At 68.1% G+C, this 20337-nt stretch overlaps 1 protein-coding gene across 5 annotated transcripts in view; it reads right to left on the bottom strand.

The window, feature by feature from the left end:
- ARID3A (AT-rich interaction domain 3A) overlaps positions 1 to 20337 on the bottom strand; it is a 30987-nt gene that overhangs the window by 8983 nt on the left and 1667 nt on the right. For 3 of the 5 annotated variants that reach the window (XM_045990773.1, XM_045990774.1, XM_045990775.1), the window contains exons 2-4: positions 17806 to 18431; positions 16660 to 16996; positions 647 to 719 (exon numbers count right to left, since the gene is read on the bottom strand). In XM_045990773.1, coding sequence (XP_045846729.1) covers positions 647 to 719; positions 16660 to 16996; positions 17806 to 18191 — 796 coding nt within the window. In that variant the 5' untranslated portion in view covers positions 18192 to 18431. Of the gene's footprint in view, positions 1 to 646; positions 720 to 11022; positions 12007 to 16659; positions 16997 to 17805; positions 18432 to 18711; positions 19705 to 20337 lie in introns of those variants that run through there. The other 2 variants (XM_045990776.1, XM_045990772.1) reach the window with 2 other exon arrangements.

Raw genomic sequence — 20337 nt, 5'->3', positions numbered from 1 at the left:
ATCCATCTGTCCGTCCATCCGTCCAGCTCTCTCTGCCCCGTGGCAGCCCTGAGCTGAGGCTGAGGCCACGGGTAGGACCGTGGGGCCCTTCTTGCTGCCCCAGATCCTCTCTGCCCTTGGCCTACGCCCAAACGCCCCGGATACCCTCCAGTGTCTGGGTCTCGGTTTCCCCACTGGGACGCCCACCCAGACCAGTCCCTGCTCCCTGTGCCCAGGCTGGGCTATTTATGTCGTCTGTCTCACCCCAGGACCAGGGGGCCTGAGAGCGGGATGGGCCGGGCACGCTGCCAGCACTCAGCCCGTCTGGGGTTCCGCCGCACAGTGGGAACTGCTTACGCCCTGCCTCCGGGGAGAGGCACCGAGGCCCTGGCAGGCGCAGGCGAGGGGCCGGAGCTTCTACCGTCCCAGCCTGCTGCCCCCCAGGAACCCAGCCCTGCTCCCTGTAGGCTGGCTCTGCGGCAGGGGACCCTAGGGGCAGGAACCCCATCACACCACGGGTCTGGGCTGGGGACCTAGACCTCCTACCCAAGGACCCACCCCTTAGATGCTCCCCGCTGTGTCTCCCCCATCAGACCTCAGCCAAGCAGGCCCCGCCCTCCTGCCCGCCCCTCCCCTGCTTCCCGAGACCCTCGGCGGGCGGCCTCACCTCGCTTCTGCATGAAGCTAAACAAATCGTCCAGGAACTCCTTCCTCTTGGGGTCCCCGTCCAGTTCGTAGAGCTGTGGGGTCAGGGAGCGGATGGGGAGGTCAGCGTCAGAGCCCGGGTGCGGGCGCCGCGTCCCCACGGAGCCTAAGGAGCCCGCCCCACTTTCCGATGAGGACGCCGGTCCCCGCGTGCATCCCCAGCAGTGGCCACCACCAAGCCACACACCGGGCAGCTCAGAGCAAAGGTTTACTCTCCCCCCTATGTGGAGGGCAGAGCCCAGGTCCATGCGCATCAGGGCTGAGCCCCCCTGGAGGCTCTGGGGCACAGTCCCTCCCACTCCCCCCAACTCGGGGCCCCAGGGGGGGCCCTCTGCCCTCACGCTTCCTCCACGTGTCCTGCACGCTGTGTCTGCTGGACCAGGGCCGCCTCGTCTGAGGGCTCCCGGCCTGACCATGGCTGCAGAGACCCGATCTCAAGCCAGGCCTTGTTCTCCGGCCCTGGAAGTCGGGTCTTCAGCCCATCACTTGGGGGACACAGTTGGGCTAAGACACACAACACCCGGCCGATCGCTGCCTTACAGCGGACAGACGCATCTGGGGCTGTCCCGAGTCACACACGCGCCTTCGCTCCAGGCGTGGCTCCATTTTGTAGATGCGGAAACTGAGGCCCAGAGGCAGGCGTGAATCCAGAGCCTGGGAATGTCAGGGCCTGTGGGCCCACGCTCTGTCCCGGGCACTGGCTGCGGGGGTCTGCCCGTCCCTGCATGGGTGGTCAGGGGCCCCCGGACGCACAGACCCTCAGCTCCCAGGGGCAGCAGGCAGCGGGACAGCGGCAGAACTAGCTGGGGGCTGGAGTTGGTGCAGGTCGGGGTAGGGGGCAGCAGCAAACAGCAGTCTTTGAAGTAAGCCCTGGGGACAGGACCCCGAAGGTTCAGGACCACGGGGGGGGTCCCGAAACCACCCTTCGGCCCCGGCCAGGGCAGCCCGTCGTTGGGGCCCAGGAACGCGGCAACACCCAGCACCGATGCCTGACCAACCCCGGGGCCTTGGCAGGCAGGGTCCCTGGGGCCAGCTCCCCCTCAGCCATCTCACTCCTCTCTGGGCTTGGGTCTCCCTGTCCCGGAGCAGAGACAGAGGGGGGCCTCTGGGCACAGGCCGGGGTGGTCCAGGCTGGGTCTTTGTCTTTGCCCTGCTCTAGCCGGCCGGCCGGCCGCATTCCTGGGCTGATTTATGGTGGTCTGGGAGGCCCTGCACTTCCCCCTGCCTGGGGCCTTGCGGCCTGCGGCTATGCCTCCCCGCGGGCGCGCGCCTGTCCCCACCATCCATCCCACCACGCGGGGCAACACACGGTCCGGTCTCCCGCCCGCCCGCAGGGACTTCGTCCAGCTTGTCGCTAGTGTCCAGATGGGCGAGCGCACAGCAGCTGAGTGAGGGGACATCTGACGGGCCCCGAAGTGCTCAGCCCCAGCCAGTGCCGGGATGGCGGGGCCTACGACGCGCCTCTACCCACGCCTCGGACCACGACCTCGTCTAACGGGGTCTTCACGGACGTCGCCCGCTAAGATGAGGTCGTACTCGCCGGGTGAGGACCAGCCTCACCCGACCACAGGTGTCCTTATGGAGGACAGACGGGGCCCAGGCAGCGATGGGGCCATGCCTGATGCTGGAAGAGGCAGGGGGACCCTCCCCAGGGCCCGGCCTGGATCTCGGACCTCAGCTTCCAGAATGGGGAGGACAGAGTCCTGCTGCTTTCCACCCCCCCAGTCCGTGGTCATTGTTACGGCCACTCCCGCGGGGCTCAGGGACCACAGGCCCCTCCTGACAGGGCCAACAACTCCTGTGAGATCCCGGCCCGGGGGACCACCCGGCCAGAACCTTCCCTGCACCCAGCCCCCAAGGAGACCTCACTGCCCCCTGCACACCGCCATGCCCCAACTTTCCTTCCCGTCGACGCAGCAGCTTCGCCCGGAGCTCCCAGAGCCATCGTGACACCCGGGCTCCAGCTGGGGAAACGGAAGCTCGGGACGGACACAGCTGGCTTGGTGGGGGCCGTGAACCCCAGGCCGATGGTGGGGGGACAGGCCTGCGGCACAGCCTGGTCAGACCCCCGCGGGGCCAGGGTATTGTCCGGGGCCGTAAAGGGGGCTGTGCCGGCCCCCGGCTGCCGGGGAGGAGGGAGCTCTAATGGCTGCTGAGGGCCCCCGGCAACAAAGGGGCAGTAAAGGCCACCCTGGCTTTATGGGCTCTGGCCCCGAGTTCCGCTCCCCTGCAGGCTGCGCCCTGCCCTGGCCAGACCGGAGGGACGGGGGCGTGGGGGCCGGCGGGCTGCTGTCTGTCCTCGCTGGGCTCCAGGCCGCCCCGCGCCAAGCCTGGGCCTTCGTCCCACGGGAGTCTCAGGCGGAAACCTTGCCCAGCTCAGGGCGGGCCAGGAGGCGCCAAGACAGGTCACCTGCCACAGCCACAGACCAGGGCTGGAGACCGGAGAACCTTCCAGAAGCCCTTCCCTGGGCTGCTCGCCTCCCGGAGCCCGCAGCCGGTGTCCCCAGGGGCCCCACATCGGGGGCTCGGGTCACGGGGTCTGACTCGGGCTCCCGGCTGACGGAGGGACGCCCTGCAGCCCCCGGGTCTGCGGACCGTCCCTGCAGACATCTCGCCGCTCCCGGAACCCGCTGGGCACAGAGGCAGGCCGGCCTCCAGGAGACCCCACGCACCGCACCCTCGGGGACGTGGGCTGCGAGGCCCGTCTTCCCGCTCTCCGACTCCCTTGCTCCCAGCCCTTCCAATGTCCCATGTCTGGACGCAGGCACACAGCGGCTGCTTGATAAACGCCCTTGACAGCTCGGGGCACCCCGGCGATGGGGCGCTTGTCCCTTCCCAAACCTATTAGGTGCCCTGCAAGGCTCAAGCTTTGGGTGAGTGACACTGTGCACCGGGCCTGGGGGGGGTGCGGAGGCCGGCTTTGCCCCGTCACTTCCTGCCCCGTGACCTGGGTCTGCCCGCATCCACCCGCCCAGCCTCACCTGTCTGTCCACCTGTGAAATGGGTGCAGAACCTTGAGATGGGGGATGTGGACAGGCAAGTCTGGGCTGGAGGCCCCCAGGGTCACCGCGGAGAAGAGCGGCAGTCAAGTCCCTCCCTGGCCCCAGAGCCCCATGGGGCCGTGGGTCACACTCAGAGCCCCCGCGGCGCCCCCGGCCGGTCTCTGGGCCGCAGCTGAGGGCAAGGGAGGGTGTCAGGCCACTCAGGGCCGAGGCTGGGTTGACCCTGGTTCAGTCTTCCCCAAATCACATCACCCGCTTCACAGAAAAGGGCACTGAGGCACAGGGTGAGGGCCAAGCCTCCCTGGTCACCCCACTGGGCAGCCTGAGTGGGAGCCCCCCGGCCCGCAGTCTCCCGCATCTCCGTCACCCCCAGCGAGGCCCTGAGTCCTCCCTGGCCTCCCCGGCTTTCTGAGGGACAACACCCCCCCACCCCCCACCGCTGGCCACCCCGCGGCCACGTGAGCTGCAGGCAGACCAGGCCGGGAAGGCTCAGGTAGAGGCAAGCCCGCCCTCCAGGCACACGGACGGGCAAACAGGAAATTCTTGTTTGTGGCCAACGAGCATTTCTGTCTGGGCTGCTGAGAAAGTCCTGGGGTCACGCTGCTGACCCGGCGGAGCCGTGTGTGTGTGTGTGTGTGTGTGTGTGTGTGTGTGTGTGTGAGAGAGAGAGAGAGAGTGTGTGTGTGTGTGTGTGTGGGTGTGTGTGGGTGTGTGTGTCTGGGGGTGGGGGACCCTTCGGCCTCCGGGCCGAGAACACAGCAGACCCCTCGGGAGCCCGGCAGCTCGGCCCCATCCCCAGGCCCCCAGCACGGAAGGTGGGAGGAGAAGGTCCCTCCCAGCCCCCACCAACCCGCAGGAGAGGGGCCTGGCGTGGGGACAGGTCTGTGTGGGCTGGGCACCACCAGGGCTGCCTCCCGAGGCGTGACTGGCCCCGAGAAGGTCCCATGGGCGGGAGGCCCCTCCCGGGCAACAGCGTGCTGGTTCCCAGCCTGGCCCAGGGGCCCGGGGTGGCGTCCGGCCCAAGGCCGAGGGGCCCAGGCTGTAAAGCAGCCGCCCGCCTGTGGGGCCCCCAGGAGGACCTTCGCCCCCGTAACGGTGTCTGCTCAGGCCCCCTCCTGCCACCCAGGAGGCTCCAAAGTCCGCAGGGCCTCACCCGCGGCCGCCGGCCTTCCAAGGCAGAGACGGGGCCCAAAGTGGGAAAAGTCAAGGAAGGACCCGGCGCGTTCTGAGCCCCCCAGGAAGAGGCGGCGGAGAGACGCCCCAGGACACAGAGGCTTCCCGACGCCGCGGCTCCCGGGAAACCAGGAACGGCCTCCACAGCCACCAGCGGGTCCCAAATGCCCCAGACCAGACGTGCTCAGAGCCGGGCTGCGAGGGGACGGGGACGGGAACAGGCGGAGGGGCTGTGGGCAGGCCCAGGGCCCCAAGTGCTGTCAATCTACCTCCTGTCCCTGAACCTTAAGAAAAATGTATTTAGGGGCGCCTGGGGGGCTCAGTGGGTTAAGCCTCTGCCTTCGGCTCAGGTCATGGTCCCAGGGTCCTGGGATCGAGCCCCGCATCGGGCTCTCTGCCCGGCAGGGAGTCTGCTTCCTCCCCTCTCTGCCTGCCTCTCTGCCTAGTTGTGATCTCTGTCTGTCAAACGAATAAATAAAATCTAAAAAAAATTTAAAAAAATGTATTTACGGGATCAAGAGTCACATTACATCAATTCACCATTTTAAAGTGAGTGTTTCAGTGGTGTTGAGTGAACTCAGAGTCCTACAACCATGGCCTCTGTGTGATTCCAGAACATTCCATCAGTCCGAACAAACCCATCCCCATCAGCCCTCACCTCTCCCCTCCCCAGCCCCCGGCCCCCACGAGCCCCTTCCCGTCCGTGGAGGGGCCTGGTCTGGGCACGTCACCCGCGTGGACTCACACCCCGTGTGGCCTCCTGTGTCTGGTCCCCTCCCTGCGCATCGTGGGCTCGGGGCTGTCCCTAGGGCCGTGCGGGGGGCCTCGCTCCTGTCTGAGGGACGCTCCCTGTCTGCCCATCGGTGGACGCTGGCTTGCGCCCACCTCCGGACCACTTTCGCGAACCCGCTGCTGGACAGCAGGCTGCCCTCACCCTGTCTTCACATCCTTGGGCTTTTGGGTAAGAATCGATTCCCTGTAAGTTCTGAGCGCAGAGCGGAGCGGGGAGAAGGCGGCCCGGCTGTTTCACCCCATCCCCCCGAAAACACCCGGGAGCGGCCAGGACAGTCAGCCAGATGCCACTTCCTTCTCGCAGCCTGTCAGGGACCTCTCATTTCTACACCCGGACGCCACCGTGTGTCCACTCTCAAGCTGACCATGGCTCCCTCCTGCTCTCTGCGGCGCGTCCACAATTCCGCCATCCGGGCCCCAGCGGCTGCTCCCATGCCGTGTGCATCCCGTCTCTCCCGCCGCCGGCCACGCTCCCGCCGCACCAGCCCTCGGCCGTGGGCCCGCGCCCCTGCTGGGCTCTCCGGCTGGAGCCCTAACCCTAACCCTCACCTCTGCGCTCCCTCCCACGGCCTGACCCCGGGGCCCGGGCCGCATGTCTGGCGAGGCCCTCGGCACCCTCACAGGGGCCTGTGTGTGCTCATTCTGGGATGGTCTCCCACCCCCCAGATGAGAGCCCCCCGAGGGCAGAACCAGGGACCACGGGAGCCGGGCAGTGCCTGGGACACAAGGTGCTCACAGGCGAAGGAAGGAAGGAAGGAGAGAAGGCTCCCTCAGGCTCTTGCCTCCCCCGCCTGTCCCCGGTCACAGCTCAGCCCTGAGGTACCCCTCCCCGCCTGGAGGCCCCCGCCCCATCCCCCCAGAAGCCCCTCCCGACCGAGATGACTCAGCACGCACGGCCGTTGCGGGGGGGGGGCCCCAGGTGGGCCGGGAACAGAGTCCCTGGGGGCTGCCCCAGCCTCCCCCATTCACAGAAACACCCACAGCTGCCAAGGGCCAGGCAGGTGGGGCCACCCCCTTTGGCCCACAGTGCACTTGGGGAAACTGAGGCGGGCGTCTGTGCAGCGCCAACAACCTGCTAAGTGTGCTTCCCCGAGGCTGCGCCAGGCGAGGGGCCCCAGGCGTGCAGGCCTCACCCAAGGTCCTGTGGGCCCCAAACGGCAAAGCTCTGGCCTCGGCCCTCCCTGCAGCGACCTCAGAGCAAACCACGTCACTGCGGATGAGGAAAGCCAGACGGGGCTCAGTGGGGCCTCGAGAGGCGGTGGCTTGGGGCGGAACCGTCCCTGTCTGCACGGAACCTCAGTTTACCCATCGCGGGGGCGGGGACCACGCAATCAGGAAGCGGAGGCCGGCGGCCAGGCCCCGGCGCTGCGAAGGACGCGGGTGGAAGGGCCCAGCTGGGCTCCCGGGGAGCTGCGCTTCCGAGGGACCAGTCCGTCCCGGAGACTCGCAGGATGTGGGGCACGGTGGGAGCCGCACGCTGTGGGTCGGCCGGGACAACCTACTGGGCGGCCGTCCTCCAGCACCGTCTGCCTGTCCAGGCCGGGGATGCGGGCAAGCGACAGAGCCCCGGGCCGGCGGGGAACGCAGCAGGAGTCCAGCGAGGCCGCGGCAGCGAGGTCCCGGCTGCGGCGTGCGGTAGGGCCGTGGCCACGTCTGTCTGTCCCCACTGCCGTCCCGCGGGCCGCCCTGCGCGCACCTGAGCCCTGGGACACCCAGGCCGCCTTTCGCTTCCCGTCAGCGCGGGCTCAGCCTCCTCCTCACAGATGTGGCCGCCCGGTCGGCTCGCAGGAAATTGGGGAAGTGATTCTGGGCAGGGCAGAGACATCTGTCCGCTCGGCCACGCCACCCCAGCCGGCCACGTGTCCCCTCCGAGAGACATGGCACCCCACCCACGACAGAGAGTAATAAAAAGCTCCAGAAACAAGTCACAAAGGCCCCCACGGGGCTGAACCTCCAGGGCACTGCTTCCTGGGTGGCGGCGGCCGGGAGAGCGCCTGTGGCCGACCACCGCCCCCTCCCCACCAGCCTTGAGCATGGCCACGGCCGCCCCAGGGCGTCGCCCTTGTCCCCCAGGAAGTGGGCGAGGGCACCTCCAGGTGGGACGCACAGGACAGAGCTGGGGGGCGGGCAGGGGAGCACCGACCTCAGGGCCAGAAATGTCACAGCTGGGGAGACTGAGGCCCACGGGGGCACGCCCACAGGCTGGAGAGTGGCAGAGAGACGATGGTGGGAAGCGGTGAGGAAGGAGGAAGCAGATGGCCCCGGGCAGCCAAAGACACGCAGGTCGGGACGGCCGCTGGTCCCTGGGGAACCCCTCAGCCACAGGCCGGCCCCAAGCACACAGACCACCGTCCGAGCGGGAGCCCACGTCAGAGGGGAGAGAGAGGCACTGAGCGCCGACGGCAGGGCAGCTCTGGAACCCCAGGACGGAGCCCTCGCTGCCTCTGGAGCGGCCTCGCGGGGTTGGGGAGCGAGCCTGCCCTTCCGACTGGGGCTCTCTCTGGGCCAAAAATCCAGAATCCTCTCCCCGAGCCGCTACAAATCAACTGCCACACACAGTCTTGGGGTATTTTGTACAAGGGTCACCGCACAAAATCATCCCGTCACGCCCGCCTGGCTGCCGCCTTGCAGTGGCCCCAGGGTCCACGGCCGTGGTCAGAGCCTGGCACCCGGGAACTTAAGTCCCGTTGTGGGGTTTTCTCGGAAAGGGGCCGCCGTCTCCGCCTGCACGCGTGCCCCGAGCAGCCCCAGGTGCCAGCAGGGACTCTCCGAGGCAGGAGGTGCTCCGATGACCTGCCGGCTGCGGAGCGAGCGCCCTACCCCCCTCCGGCCCTCCCCTGCGCGGGCTCTCGGAGCAGAGCTGCGGCCGCAGAGCCCTGCCCACACGCGCTGTAGGAAGCCAAGGGGCCACTCCCGTCCCCACCCTCTGCCCCGCCGTGGAGGAAGGGACCCTGGCCAGGGACCCTGCTGGGCACCCCCCCAGCCGGGGCACAGGGACAGGACCTGCCCCAAGGTGGCCAGCAGCCCGAGAGCCCCAGTGAAGCCTAGGTCCGTGGGGAGATGGGAGCCGGACGCGGCGGGCAGCCGGGACACACGCAGCGGGCGCTGGCCCCAACATGCCGCTCCTGGGCCGGGACACCGTGAACAGTCACTAACTACGGCAACGGCCAGCACTCCCGTGAGCACTGCCTTGATTTACAGATGGGGAAACTGAGGCTCAAAAGGAGGGCCCTCCAGCCGCAGTGGGGAAACAGAGGACCGCGTGGCTTCCGGTCCCACGTCCCCTCCCAGAATCGGGCTCCCCGCAGGCAAACACATGACTGTCCCCGGGCACCCACAGGCAGGGGACGCCTGCCGTTCCTGGGTCAACGGCAGCTGGGGAGAGAGGATGGGACAAGAGGGTGGGGAGGGGCTGGGCGGGAGGACACGGAGCCACGGGGCCACCAGAGATCTGGGGAGCAGAGCCCAGGGATCAGGTCCAGGCCCAGCCCGAGTCCTAGAAGACATCTGTGCCGCCGGTCACAAAGGAGGCAGGCGGGAAAGTGAGGGGCATGAGGCAGGTCCATGGTCCCCTGGGTGGGGCCCTCACAAGCACAGGAGACCCGCGTTCGCAGCAACGGGCTTCACCCCTGCTCAGGACACAGCCTAACGGGGCAGGGGACCCTCTGAGACCCCGCCTGGGGGGCAGAGGGTGACACAGCTTGACCAGGAACAGGGGCCTATGGCCACTCCCCGCCACTGCAGCCCAGACGGAGACAGACTCCCACCTCCACGACAACCCACCCGGACAGCAGCCCCATGAGCCGTGGCCCCATCCCGACGCACAGCCCCACCTGGGCCTCTCCCTGGCCGCGGCAGCACAGACCCGCCGGCCCCTGTCCAGGCACTGGCGGACCCTCCCCACGGCTGGGCCGGCCGAGCCACCCCGACACTGTCCCCTGGCGCGGGCACAGACACACCCGTGCAAGCAGACACAAACAGACACACCCTCCCTCGCTGGCAGATAATGGCCCAGACAGCCCGCCCTGGCCACGGAGCCGGCCCGCCCCCCCCAGCCCCCACCGCAGGCCACCACCGCCCACCTCTGCCCGCCGTCCACAGATGCGGCCTGGCACCCACGAGAGAGGCTGGTGCCAAGGGAGGACGCGGCTCGGGTGCGCACGCTCACGGGGGTGCGGCCTTCCTGCCCTAGCTCCCGGGAGCCCGTTGCTGGGACTGCCAGGGTCCCTGGGCTCCAGGGGGCAGGGCCTCTCGTCCCGTCCCCTCAGACCACGGCTCCCTGAGGTCAGCCTGAGGGTCTCTCTTCTTCCCGGGACACTGGATTCGGGGCCCAGGCCACTCCGGGCCGGGGGGGGGGTCCGTCTTAACCAAGGACACCTGCGAAGACGCTATTCCCAAACAGAGGCCGTGGGACGTCCGGGCCGCCGGGGGGACAGCCATTCACCCCCTGGCACGGGGCTTTTTACGGGCTGGGAGGGTAGGAGTGTGTCCCCGAGGTGCCGGGCGCTGAGCCTGCAGGGCAGCAGGGCGGTGGGCAGTGGGCGGCGCCTGGCCCCCCTCCCCCGCCCCACAAGCCCCTGCCAGCCCTGACGCTGGGGCCTTCAATAGGCAGGCTGGTTACCGTTTAACCCCGTGACCCCCGATTGTCCTCTGTCCGCAGGCGACCTGGCGGGCGGAGAAGGGGCGGCCCATGCCCCGCCCCCCGCGCGTGCCCACCCACCAGCCCGCACCCCAGCTGCTCCCCTGACCCAGCTCAGAGCACGGGGGCCACGGGGCGGCTGCAAGCAGCCGAGAGGACGTCCCTCTGTGTCCTCATCAGTGACGCTGGCCCTGGGGGTCCAAAAGCTTCAGAGGAGAGGGTCTCTGACTCAGGCAGGGAAACCAAGGCCCAGAGCAGGCCGAGCCCTGCCTAGCGTCTCCCTGACGGCGCCCGCAGGCCCGAGACAGGGCACCCCGCAGCTCAGCGCGGAGAGAAGGGACCGCGCCCGGCCCTGCTCACACCTCGGCCTCCCCGGGGGACGTCGGCCACGGGCCCAGGGACAGGTCCAGGTCAGTCAAGTCCAGCCACCGACGGGACGCCGTGACTTCCGCTACCGGTAGATGGGTACCCCCCGACCTCACGCCTCACGGGGCAGGGTGAGCACGCTCACGTGGGAGCCCGGTCACGCACACACGTGCCGCAGACCCGCAGCCGCAGCAGCTGCCGCCCCATCCCACGTGGCTCCGGGACCGAGCGAACGGCGCCCTCCACACGCGCTGCAGGACGTGGCCAGCCTCCGTCCACTGTGCCCAGACCCCAGGACGTGCACCCACACATCTGTGAGAGGCGGGGCGGGCCCCAAGGGGCTCACGCCCTTGTCCCCAGACATACCAAGCGTGTGGACACAGGGACAGGCTTCCGGGTGACAGACACGTAACAGACGCCGCGGAGAAGCTCGCGGCCCCAGGACACGCAGACGGACACACACGTGGCTTCCAGACTCCCCCCGGGCCTGGCCCCGTGGAACACAGAGCCCGGCGGACACGGGACCCCTCCCCCGCAGCTCCCGGGGCTGCGTCGGCCGGCCGGACCCCACGCGGCTCCCGCACGCTCACCCCCAGTGGGAGGCGCACGCGGCCCTGCCCGCCGGGCACCCCTCCCTCCGGCGGCCGCGTGCATTATTAGAAAGCGTGGGGCGGCCGAGCACTTGGCAGCCGCCACGAGGGTGGGGAGCAGATGGCGGGCGTGGGGCCAGGCCCCGGCGGCCGTGACCCCACGGCGGTGACTGGGTGGCTGTGGCGGCGCAGGGGCCAGATAAGGCTCTTCCGCTGAGTCAGTGTGGTTCCCAGGGCTGGCACGGGCAGGGGCACGGTGCCAGGGGCTGGCGGGCAGGCACCCTCCCCGGGCCTGCCACGGCCCGCTGGCTCCACGCCAGCAGCCACAGCAGCTTTGATGAGGCAGGCGCTGTCCCAGGCGGGGTGGGCTGAGTTCCCAGGGGCTTCCCGACACCCTCCCCGCCCCCAGGCGCACGGCCCCAGCGGCTGGCGCCCCAGGAAGATGCCCGGCGCCAGAGCTGGTCCCCAGGACACATGGGGCCTGGCCCCCAGCCCACTCTGTCCCAAGCATATCAGACAGACATTGCCGGGTTCGGGACCTAGTGTCTGACCTCGAAACCTTTGCCCAGGCCATGCCCTCTGCTCCTAACACCTTACTCCACCAGAAGAATTCTCACCCTTCTCCCCTGGCCCTGCAGGCCTAGCGTCTTCCAGGCCTGCCCAGAGTGCAGGGCCCGTAAGGGTCCCCACTCACCTCTCCGCTCCCCAGCTCCAAACCCTGCCAAGGCCCCTTTCATTTACCCTAACGTCTGCACATCCATACGCCTCCCACTCTATGTTCCAAGATGTAGACGCTACCCTTCTCTGTCCCCCTAGCAAACTCTTTTTTTTTTTTTTAAAGATTTATTTATTTGACAGATAGAGATTACAAGTAGGCAGAGTGGCAGGCAGAGAGAGAGAGAGGAGGAAGCAGGCTCCCAGCTAAGCAGAGAGCCTGATGCGGGGCTCGATCCCAGGATCCTGGGATCATGACCTGAGCTGAAGGCAGAGGCTTTAACCCGCTGAGCCACCCAGGTGCCCCCCCCTAGCAAACTCTTATACACCCTGTAAAGCCCCAGCCCCAAAGCCCATTCCTCCCTCCTCTAGCCCAGCCCTGATCCCCAGGGCTGCAAAAGCCTGTGTCCAGCTGTGGCTCCCCGCAGCCCGGAGGGGGCCCCAGGCGGGATGAAGAAACCCTCTGCCTTCCCCTCCCCCACCCCATGATCCCAACCCCGCCTCCACCTCACGCTGCCCTGCCCACGGCTGGCGCCCAGAGATGTTCACGCAGTGTTGTTTACAGCAGTGAAACAGGCCAGCGTGTTGCCGTCAGCCCCGTGAGGAAACCATCGCGGAAGAGAACCAGGGAATGGGGAGCGCTCGGACCCACAGAGCGACGCTGAGCGGCGCTGGGAACGGCAGCCAGCCTGGGGCCGGGAGAACACTCTCCGCTTCCCCTCCGGCGAGGACGGTACCAACGCTGCTTCTGCAGTCAGACACGGCCCTAGACGCCTGCACGTGTGTGTTTCCTGTGGCTAAAAAAACCTACGTGAGCCGAAAGGGCTAAAAAACCCCAAATGCGGGGCGCCTGGGTGGCTCAGTGGATTAAGCCGCTGCCTTCGGCTCGGGTCATGATCTCAGGGTCCTGGGATCGAGTCCCGCATCGGGCTCTCTGCTCGGCAGGGAGCCTGCTTCCTCCTCTCTCTCTCTCTCTGCCTACTTGTGATCTCTCTGTGTCAAATAAATAAATAAAATCTTAAAAAAAAAACAAAAAACCCCAAATGGGACCCCAGCCTCTTGCGACGAACACCCCTGAGGCCCACAGTCTCACCACCACGTGGGCCACGCCTGCTACACAGGAGAAGGGCCCCCACGGGCATCACACGGGCCCCAAGAGGCCCGGGGAGGGGTGGGGGGGCCAGGCAGGTCCACGGCGAGGACAAAGAGGCCACCAGTGACTGTTCCCACCTAAGTGCCTGTGTGGGTCCAGGCCCTGGGTCCTGACACCCACATGTGAGGCCCTGGACCCACTGTGTTCCTGGCAAAGGAGACAGAGGCCCGGGGACCCCACGTGTCCACCCTCCAGCGGACACTAGGTCCTGTTCGCAGGCAGTCGGCAGACTCAACCACCCGTGTCCGTCCCCGTCGGTGCGAAGGTAAGAGCCCTCAGTGCCCTTCCCTGTGGGATCGGGGCATGTGGGGCACAGGAGACAGGCTCAGTCCGCCTCCTGCACAGTTAGGGGACACGTCTCAGCTGCGGCGGTCACCTCTACATCTTGGAGCTCATCGACACGACACGACACGAGAGTGGACGGATGTCACCTTGAAAAGCAGGTGGAAAACAGCACCACGTTCAACACAAACCAACGCACAGGGAGATGCTCGCCACCCTGTGACTTCAACAGCACAGCCGTGATCTCAAGTGCTGGCCAGGCCATGCACAAGCCGGAGCCTCGAGAGGCCACGGGAAGGAGAACAGCAGAGCCGCTGTGGGAAGCCGCCCATGGGTCCCCGAGAGGCCAATTAGCCTCACCGCCCAACCCGGCGGTTCCACTCCTGGCTCTGTGCCCACGAGAGCTGAAAACACCTGTCCACACCAAAGACATGCAAGCGTGATCACAGCAGCCCGACTCACAGCAGCCCAAGGTGTAAACAACCCAAGTGTCCATCACAGGGGACAGAATAAACACAGTGTGTCCACCACGCGTCAGAGCGTCCCCCGGCCGCCAGCAGGAGCGAGGCCCCCACGCGTGACCCCAGGGACGGACCCTGAGCCCATGACATGCAGGGAGGGAACCAGACACAGGAGGCCACACGGGGTGTGAGTCCACGCGTGTGACACGCCCAGACCAGGGTCCTCCATGGACAGGAAGGGGCTCGCGGGGGCCGGGGGCTGGGGGGTAATAGCTAAAAGATACGCTTCTCAAAGTCTCCGTCTGACGGGACAGAACCGTCCTAAAACAAGCTGGTGTCGGCTGCATCACCCCAGGAAGACACTGAAAACCACTGAACTGCGCGCTTTCAACGGGTGAAGTACGTGCTGTGTGAGTCTGAGCTCAACAAAGCCGTTGAAAACAATCCCAAAGTTTGAGCTGTTGAGACCAAGGATCCTGATTCTTAAGCAGCCAAAGATCTGAGGTTAAGACACGCGGGGGCGGAGGGGGGGCACTTTCTAGAGCCCGGGCCCAGCTACGTGGGTGACAGGAAGCCACCAGGATGCCACGTCTGATGCCAGGAGTCTAAGATCCTAATCACTGCCTGCGACACGCCTGCTCCCCGACCAGCGGCTGCGGGGGCTCCAGGGATGGTTTCGTGGCCACGAGCCCGCTGCCCCAGGTCCCTCCCCAGCCTGGCCTCCCCGAGACCATAGCCTAAGGCGGGACTTCACGGCTCTCGAGGGTTAGTAGGGGAAGTCGGCCCCAGGCCCTGCCAAGACTTGGGAGGAAGAGGCAAGAGATGGTGCCAAGTGGGCGGCTGGCCGGCCGGGCTGCCACGTGCCAGGAAGGCTGTGGGGAAGGCGCCAGAGTCAACACAGCCTGACGTCTGCTGGGCCGGCGGGGCCCGGGACGCTGCCGACACCGGCCACTCAGGTGCCCGGCCAGCGGGGCAGGAGGGCAGAGCCGGCAGCCGGCCCTGCCATGAATGGGCAGGGGAAGGTCCCAGCGCTGCAGGGCCACTTTCTCAGAATCCAGTCCTGTCTCCTGCAGGGCCCGACCCGGTAGCATCTGGCTCCCCCCCCCCACCAATGTCGGCCCTGCCCCAGGCAGGTGCGCTGTCCCTCCTTCCGCGAGGCTTGACCCAAACGGTGCATCCCGAGAGGCCTCCCCCCACCCAGCCAAAGATGCCAGACCACCTCTCCCAGACACCTCAGCACAGCTGTCTGGTTCCTGAGGCCGGCCTCCTCCACACAGGGGAGTCACCTCCCGGCTCAGCAAGATGCTAAGCCCCGGTGGCTCTGGGGTTCCCTGATCCTCTCTCGCTTCCGCTTCCCTGGCCCTGGGCATCCCAGACAAGTGGGACAAAGGCTCCTGTGGCCCTTTGTTCCTGACATGCCGAGGGGGCTTTGGGGCCTGGCCTCTGCCCCCAGTCCTCGCTTGGCCTGGCCGCCCAAACCTTGCCCTCCAGGGAGCTGAGGCCACTGAACAGGGCTGGGGGCTTGGGGTCCTGGGTGGCCTGGCCGGGACCCTGCAACACTGGGCTATCGTCCAGCTCCAGCCCCGAGCTGGGGCTCCTGGTAACCACCGTGAGAACAAACAGTCCACGGCGGCCTGCGCGCTGTTCTGAACCACGGCGAGCTCTGGGGACCCTCCCTCAGCGCTGGGGCTCTGGGCAGGACGCCAGCCCAGAAGGGGACAGACACGGGGGTGGGGGGGCCACTGGGGTCTACGTGCAAGGGCGGAGCCTGCAGGAGGGGGTGTGGGGGGCACTGGCCACGCCCAGAGAGGCGCCGTCTGCTGGCTGTCACCCAGCCCCGGCCTGCCCCACCCCAGCCAGACACCTGGGCAGCCCCTGCCGGCTCCCCGGCTGCCTCCAGTACCGGCCCCCCCCACTGGGAGCCCTCCTGCCCGGCCCCCTCCGCGGGTGTCCAGGCCGGGCCTTGAGCGCCCTCCAGGAGGGGCCCAGAGCGGGTTCTGGGAGGCCAGCATCCAGAGGGGCCGCCCCAAGGCCACACACAGCCACCTCCCGGCTCGCGCACACCGGCCCATCCACAGCCGGGGGAGACCCGGGCTACTGGGCTACCGGGCTGGGGAGGCCAGGTCCCCGCTGGCCACTCTTGGAGGTCGGAGCAGGGCCCAGCTGGCCACGGGCTGGAATGTGAGCCCGGCCAGACGCCATCTGGTTTCCATCTGCCCAGCCCAGCTCGGGCCCAACTTCAAAGGGTCCCCCGCCCTGGCCATTTCCTCTGCCCTGGCCGCCCGCAGGGAAGGCACCGGGACGGCCCTCCTTCCTCCCCGCCCCCGCGGCCCCAGGGACTTCTCGGCCGTCCACACCAACGTGGCCACCCCTGCCCAACCCACTGCCGTGGCCTCTGTAAACGGACTCCACGCCAACTGACCAGACCTCGGGCCCGCGCTCCCAAGCCCCCAGCGCCCTGCCCCACGTCCGCCCGCTGGGCCTCGCCCCTTCACCGCGGCCCACGCCAAGCCCAGTTCAGCCGCACGGCCTCTGCCCCGCACCTCCCCAGCTCAGAGCCCCGAGCCTGGCTGCCTCCCTGCAGGTCCTTCTGGGCAGGCACTGGGCAGCCCCCGAGCTTCTCCCTCCTGGCTCGGGTCCCCCTCCTGTCCACACGGGGCGCGCTCAGCCGTCGGCCCATCCCACCCACAGGGTGTCCACAGGGCTCCCTGCACTCGGCCGTGCGCCTGGCTGGCTCGGGCCAGACGCCAGGACCCGGCAGCACGTGGCCCTGCCCTGCGGCCCCCCCCAGCGCACCGCGCACCTGCTTGAACTGCTCCTCGTAGGTCCAGTCCCCGTGGTCGGGCGGCTGCATCTGTGGCGCCACGTGGGCGACCCCTCCGGTGAGGGCCAGGCCGGCCCCCTGGCGTTCCTGGCCACCGAGCACCCGGGGCCCGCTGTCGCCGCGGTAGGCCTGGGACGGGGGGGCCCTGCGGGGCACGAGGGCTGCGGAGCCGAAGCCGGAGGAGCCTGGGGGCCCCAGCCCCTCCTCATCCTCGTAGTCCTCCTCGTCCTCCTCGTCCTCCTCCTCCTCGTCCTCCTCCTCCTCCAGGTCGTCCTCCAGCTCCTCCTCCTCCTCCTCCTCCTCCCACTTGGGCTTCCTGGGGCAGGCAGAGGGCACAGGTCAGGGGCAACGGCGCCAGCTTGCTCCAGCCCTGGGGCAGGGTCTGCCGGACGCCCGAGTCCCGCTCTCCCTCTCTCCGCACGGGGACAGCGGCCTCCACCTGCTCCAGGCGCGGCAAGGGGCATGGTCGTGTTTCCCATCAGCCCACAGCCCCCCAGGGCCCCTGCGCACCTGCTAAGCCCCTCCTGCCCTCCGTGGCACGGGCTTCCCTGGTGGGCCTGGGAAATGCCTAGCCAGTTCCTGCCTCAGGACGTTTGCTCTGGCTGTTCCTTCTGCCAGGCCTGCTGTTCCCAGCCCCACACACCTCCCCCCCACAGCCCTCCTTTATTTCCTTGTCATAACCCACAATCGCCCCCCTGCCCTGCTTCTCGAACACCTTCCCAGACTGAGTCCCCTGGGGTCTTGTCCGCAGCCGGCTGGAGGCCTGCGCTGCGTCTGGCAGGAACACACGCACGGAGGACGACCGCGAGCCAGCCGACTCCCACTGTGCACGGGTCCCTCTGGAGCCACTGAATCTGCCCGAGCCTCACTGGGCAGTGGGGCTCCTGGCCACACGGGGCTGGTCCATGTAAGTCGGGCTGGAATCGAGCTACAAACCCAGATCCCCCGCCGCCCACGAGGGGTGGCTCCTAGGTTGGTGAGACACCCACCATCCTCCAGAAAGTTCTAAAGGACAGTGCTGCCTCGGTGGTCAGCAGGGACAGGGGCTTGTCCTACAGCTGCCTGGGATGCATGGAAGACTCAGCTGACACTTGTGCAGTGCGTAGCCCACGGAACCCGACTCACAGGTCACCGTCGGAGCCCACGTCCTCGAGGTGCCTGATGTCTTCAGCGTGTCCCGGTGCCTCCCGGCCTCGACCGGATGGGGCAGGCGAGCCTGGCACCCCTTCCTGGACCGCATCCTCATCCTCTAGGCCGGGGGGCCCGTCCTCCGAGCCGCTGGGGCTGGGTGCGGATCCGAGGCCGGCCGCCGCCGCCCGCATGGCAGCCAGCGCGGCCATCTGCGCCCGCTGCATCCGCGCCTTCTCGGGCTCTCTGTCCTCCTCCGGGGTGGCCCTGGCCCGGGCGGGGGGCTCGGCCGGCGGGGGCGGCGCGGGCTGCCGGGCCTCCAGCTCCTGGCGCGCTCGCTGCTGCCGCTGCAGAAGGGTCTCCATGACGGCCTGAAGCTTCATGGCCCTTCGGGCCGGGCCGCCCCGGGCACCAGAGCTGGGCGGCAGGGGCGGCCCCTGCGGGGAGGGGGCCTGGCCGCACTGCAGTGTGGGGGCCTCAGGGGCGCCGGGACCGTGCAGGGTGGCGGGGGGTGGGGGCGGGGACCGCCGGGTTCAGGCCGAGGGCAGGCCAGTGCTGCCCGCTCACGCCAGGCACTGGGGCGCGGCGGCTGGTGTCGGGCTCATCCACGCGTCTGCAGAAACCTGGGGACAGCAACACCAACCGTCAGGACGCTCCAGGGCTCCTCGGCCCCATCCTCCTTCCTGAAGTCAGACCGCAGAGGCCTCTGGGAAGACCCCTCCCACCCATCCCCATCAGGGTGCAAACCGGGAGGCCTTCCTGGAGGTGGGAGGTGGCGCTCTCCCCATGGGCCCCCTCTGTCCTCCCTCCAGCAGGCTGGAAGCTGGGTCAGCCTGCACTGAGCTCCCTAGAGTCTCGAGGCGACCCCCACCCTCAGGGCCACAGAGAAGCGCAGGCACTGACCACAGCTCCCGGGGAAGACCCTGGATTATTGCTTCACAAACAGAGCGGGGCACCGGGCATGCCTGGCTTCTGATTGGCTATAGCCCGTGACCAGCCGCCAGAGGCCAGGTGGATTCTGGGTTCCGGTTCTGAGTTCCGGACGCTGCCCGCAGGCCCGCGGCAGAAGGCTCCAGGCACCGCCCCCCCACGCTAACCGAGACAAGGGCTGACCCAGACTGAGCACTCCTTGCACACAGGCCTGAGCTGACCTTCCTCCCTCGGGCTCCCACCTCGTCTCTAAGCCTCAGCCTCTCTGGACCTCAGTTTCCCCATCTGAAGGGCGGTGTCTTGACAGCACCCACGCGTCTGTGCTCAAGCGTGCACACAGCGGCCCCCATCCGTGCTAGGGAAGGGGGCGCTGGGTGGGCCCCCCGTTAGGCATACAGAGCGCTGAGGCCTGCGGGTGGGCCAGTGGCCGAGAAGACACACAGCAGGTTCCAGGGCAGGCTGGGTTAGGAGCAGGGTCTGGTGACGTCACAGCCTCCCTCACCACCCCACATGACCGCTGCAGGGGCATTCTCCTGCCTCTTGGGACCCCAAGTGGAGCCAACATCCCAGCACGAGGTGCTGTGCCCCAGCCTGGGGTGGTCTCAGCGTCTCAGGCAGGGACATCTGGGACCCGGGAGAGCCGGCCCCACCAGGACAGAAGGACGCAGGTGCCACCCCTGGCCCGGACCCCAGCACCGGCCACACCCCCTCCCGCCCTCCAGTAAAACCAACCAGGCAGAACCCAACAGGCCCAGCGGTGACACCCTGGACAATACCTCCCAGGGATGGGGGACGGGAGATGGGGGGGCAGGAGGCTGTCCCTGACCTGGCAAGTGAGCCCCTCAGGGGCTCCCGGGGCAGACAGGTTCCCACGACCCTGGCAGTGAGCGGACGCTCACACACCCGGCCGGCCACCCTCCCAACCTCTGTGGCGACCCCCGAAGCGGAAACTGAGCCCACTCAGGAATCCTGCACCTCCCCAGTCGGGGGGTTCAGTGGCCCTCCTGCGTTCTCCCAGACCCCCTGGAGCTTTCATCTGGACGGGTGAAAGGGCAGCGGGCGGGGGGGGGGGGGCAAGTGGGTGGCCCCTGTGGGAAATAGGGATGGGACGTCCCCAGAGGACCTCGGTAACCGGCAGGGGCAGGGGTCTCAGGGCACAAAGACCCTCCTCAGGCCACAGGGCTGGAGAGTGGCCAATGCAGTCTGTCCTTAGAGGCAGCAAAGCAGCACCCAGCCCCCACTCCCCGTCCCTTGAGGACTGGTGTCACCCCCCCACCAGCCCAAAGCAGTGCTGAGGGCACATTTCACGCCCAGTGTCTAGTCTGGTCCATGCCCCTCCCCCACATTTGACAACTTCAAGAGGAGCCCCCCCTCCCCACGGAAACGCTCCAGGCAACACCTCCCCTCCTGTTTGGGGGGCAGAAGGAAGAGGCCAGAGGAAGCCACTCCCCCCCCAGCCTCCCACCCCCAGGCCTGCTGGGTTTAATGACCCTTCCGGGTCGCCTAGTGGGGGAGGGGAGCAGGGCAGGCCTCCACGTTGGGGCTGGTGGGGGGGCAGGTGAGAACCCCAGAACTCCCCTGGGCCGTGCCTGGGGCCCC

This window comes from Meles meles, chromosome 20 (genome assembly GCF_922984935.1).
Source record: "Meles meles chromosome 20, mMelMel3.1 paternal haplotype, whole genome shotgun sequence".
In the NCBI taxonomy this organism is placed as follows: Eukaryota; Metazoa; Chordata; class Mammalia; order Carnivora; family Mustelidae; genus Meles; species Meles meles.
Note: the sequence above shows the minus strand (reverse complement) of the source record. Positions and strands in the feature narration are given on the sequence as shown.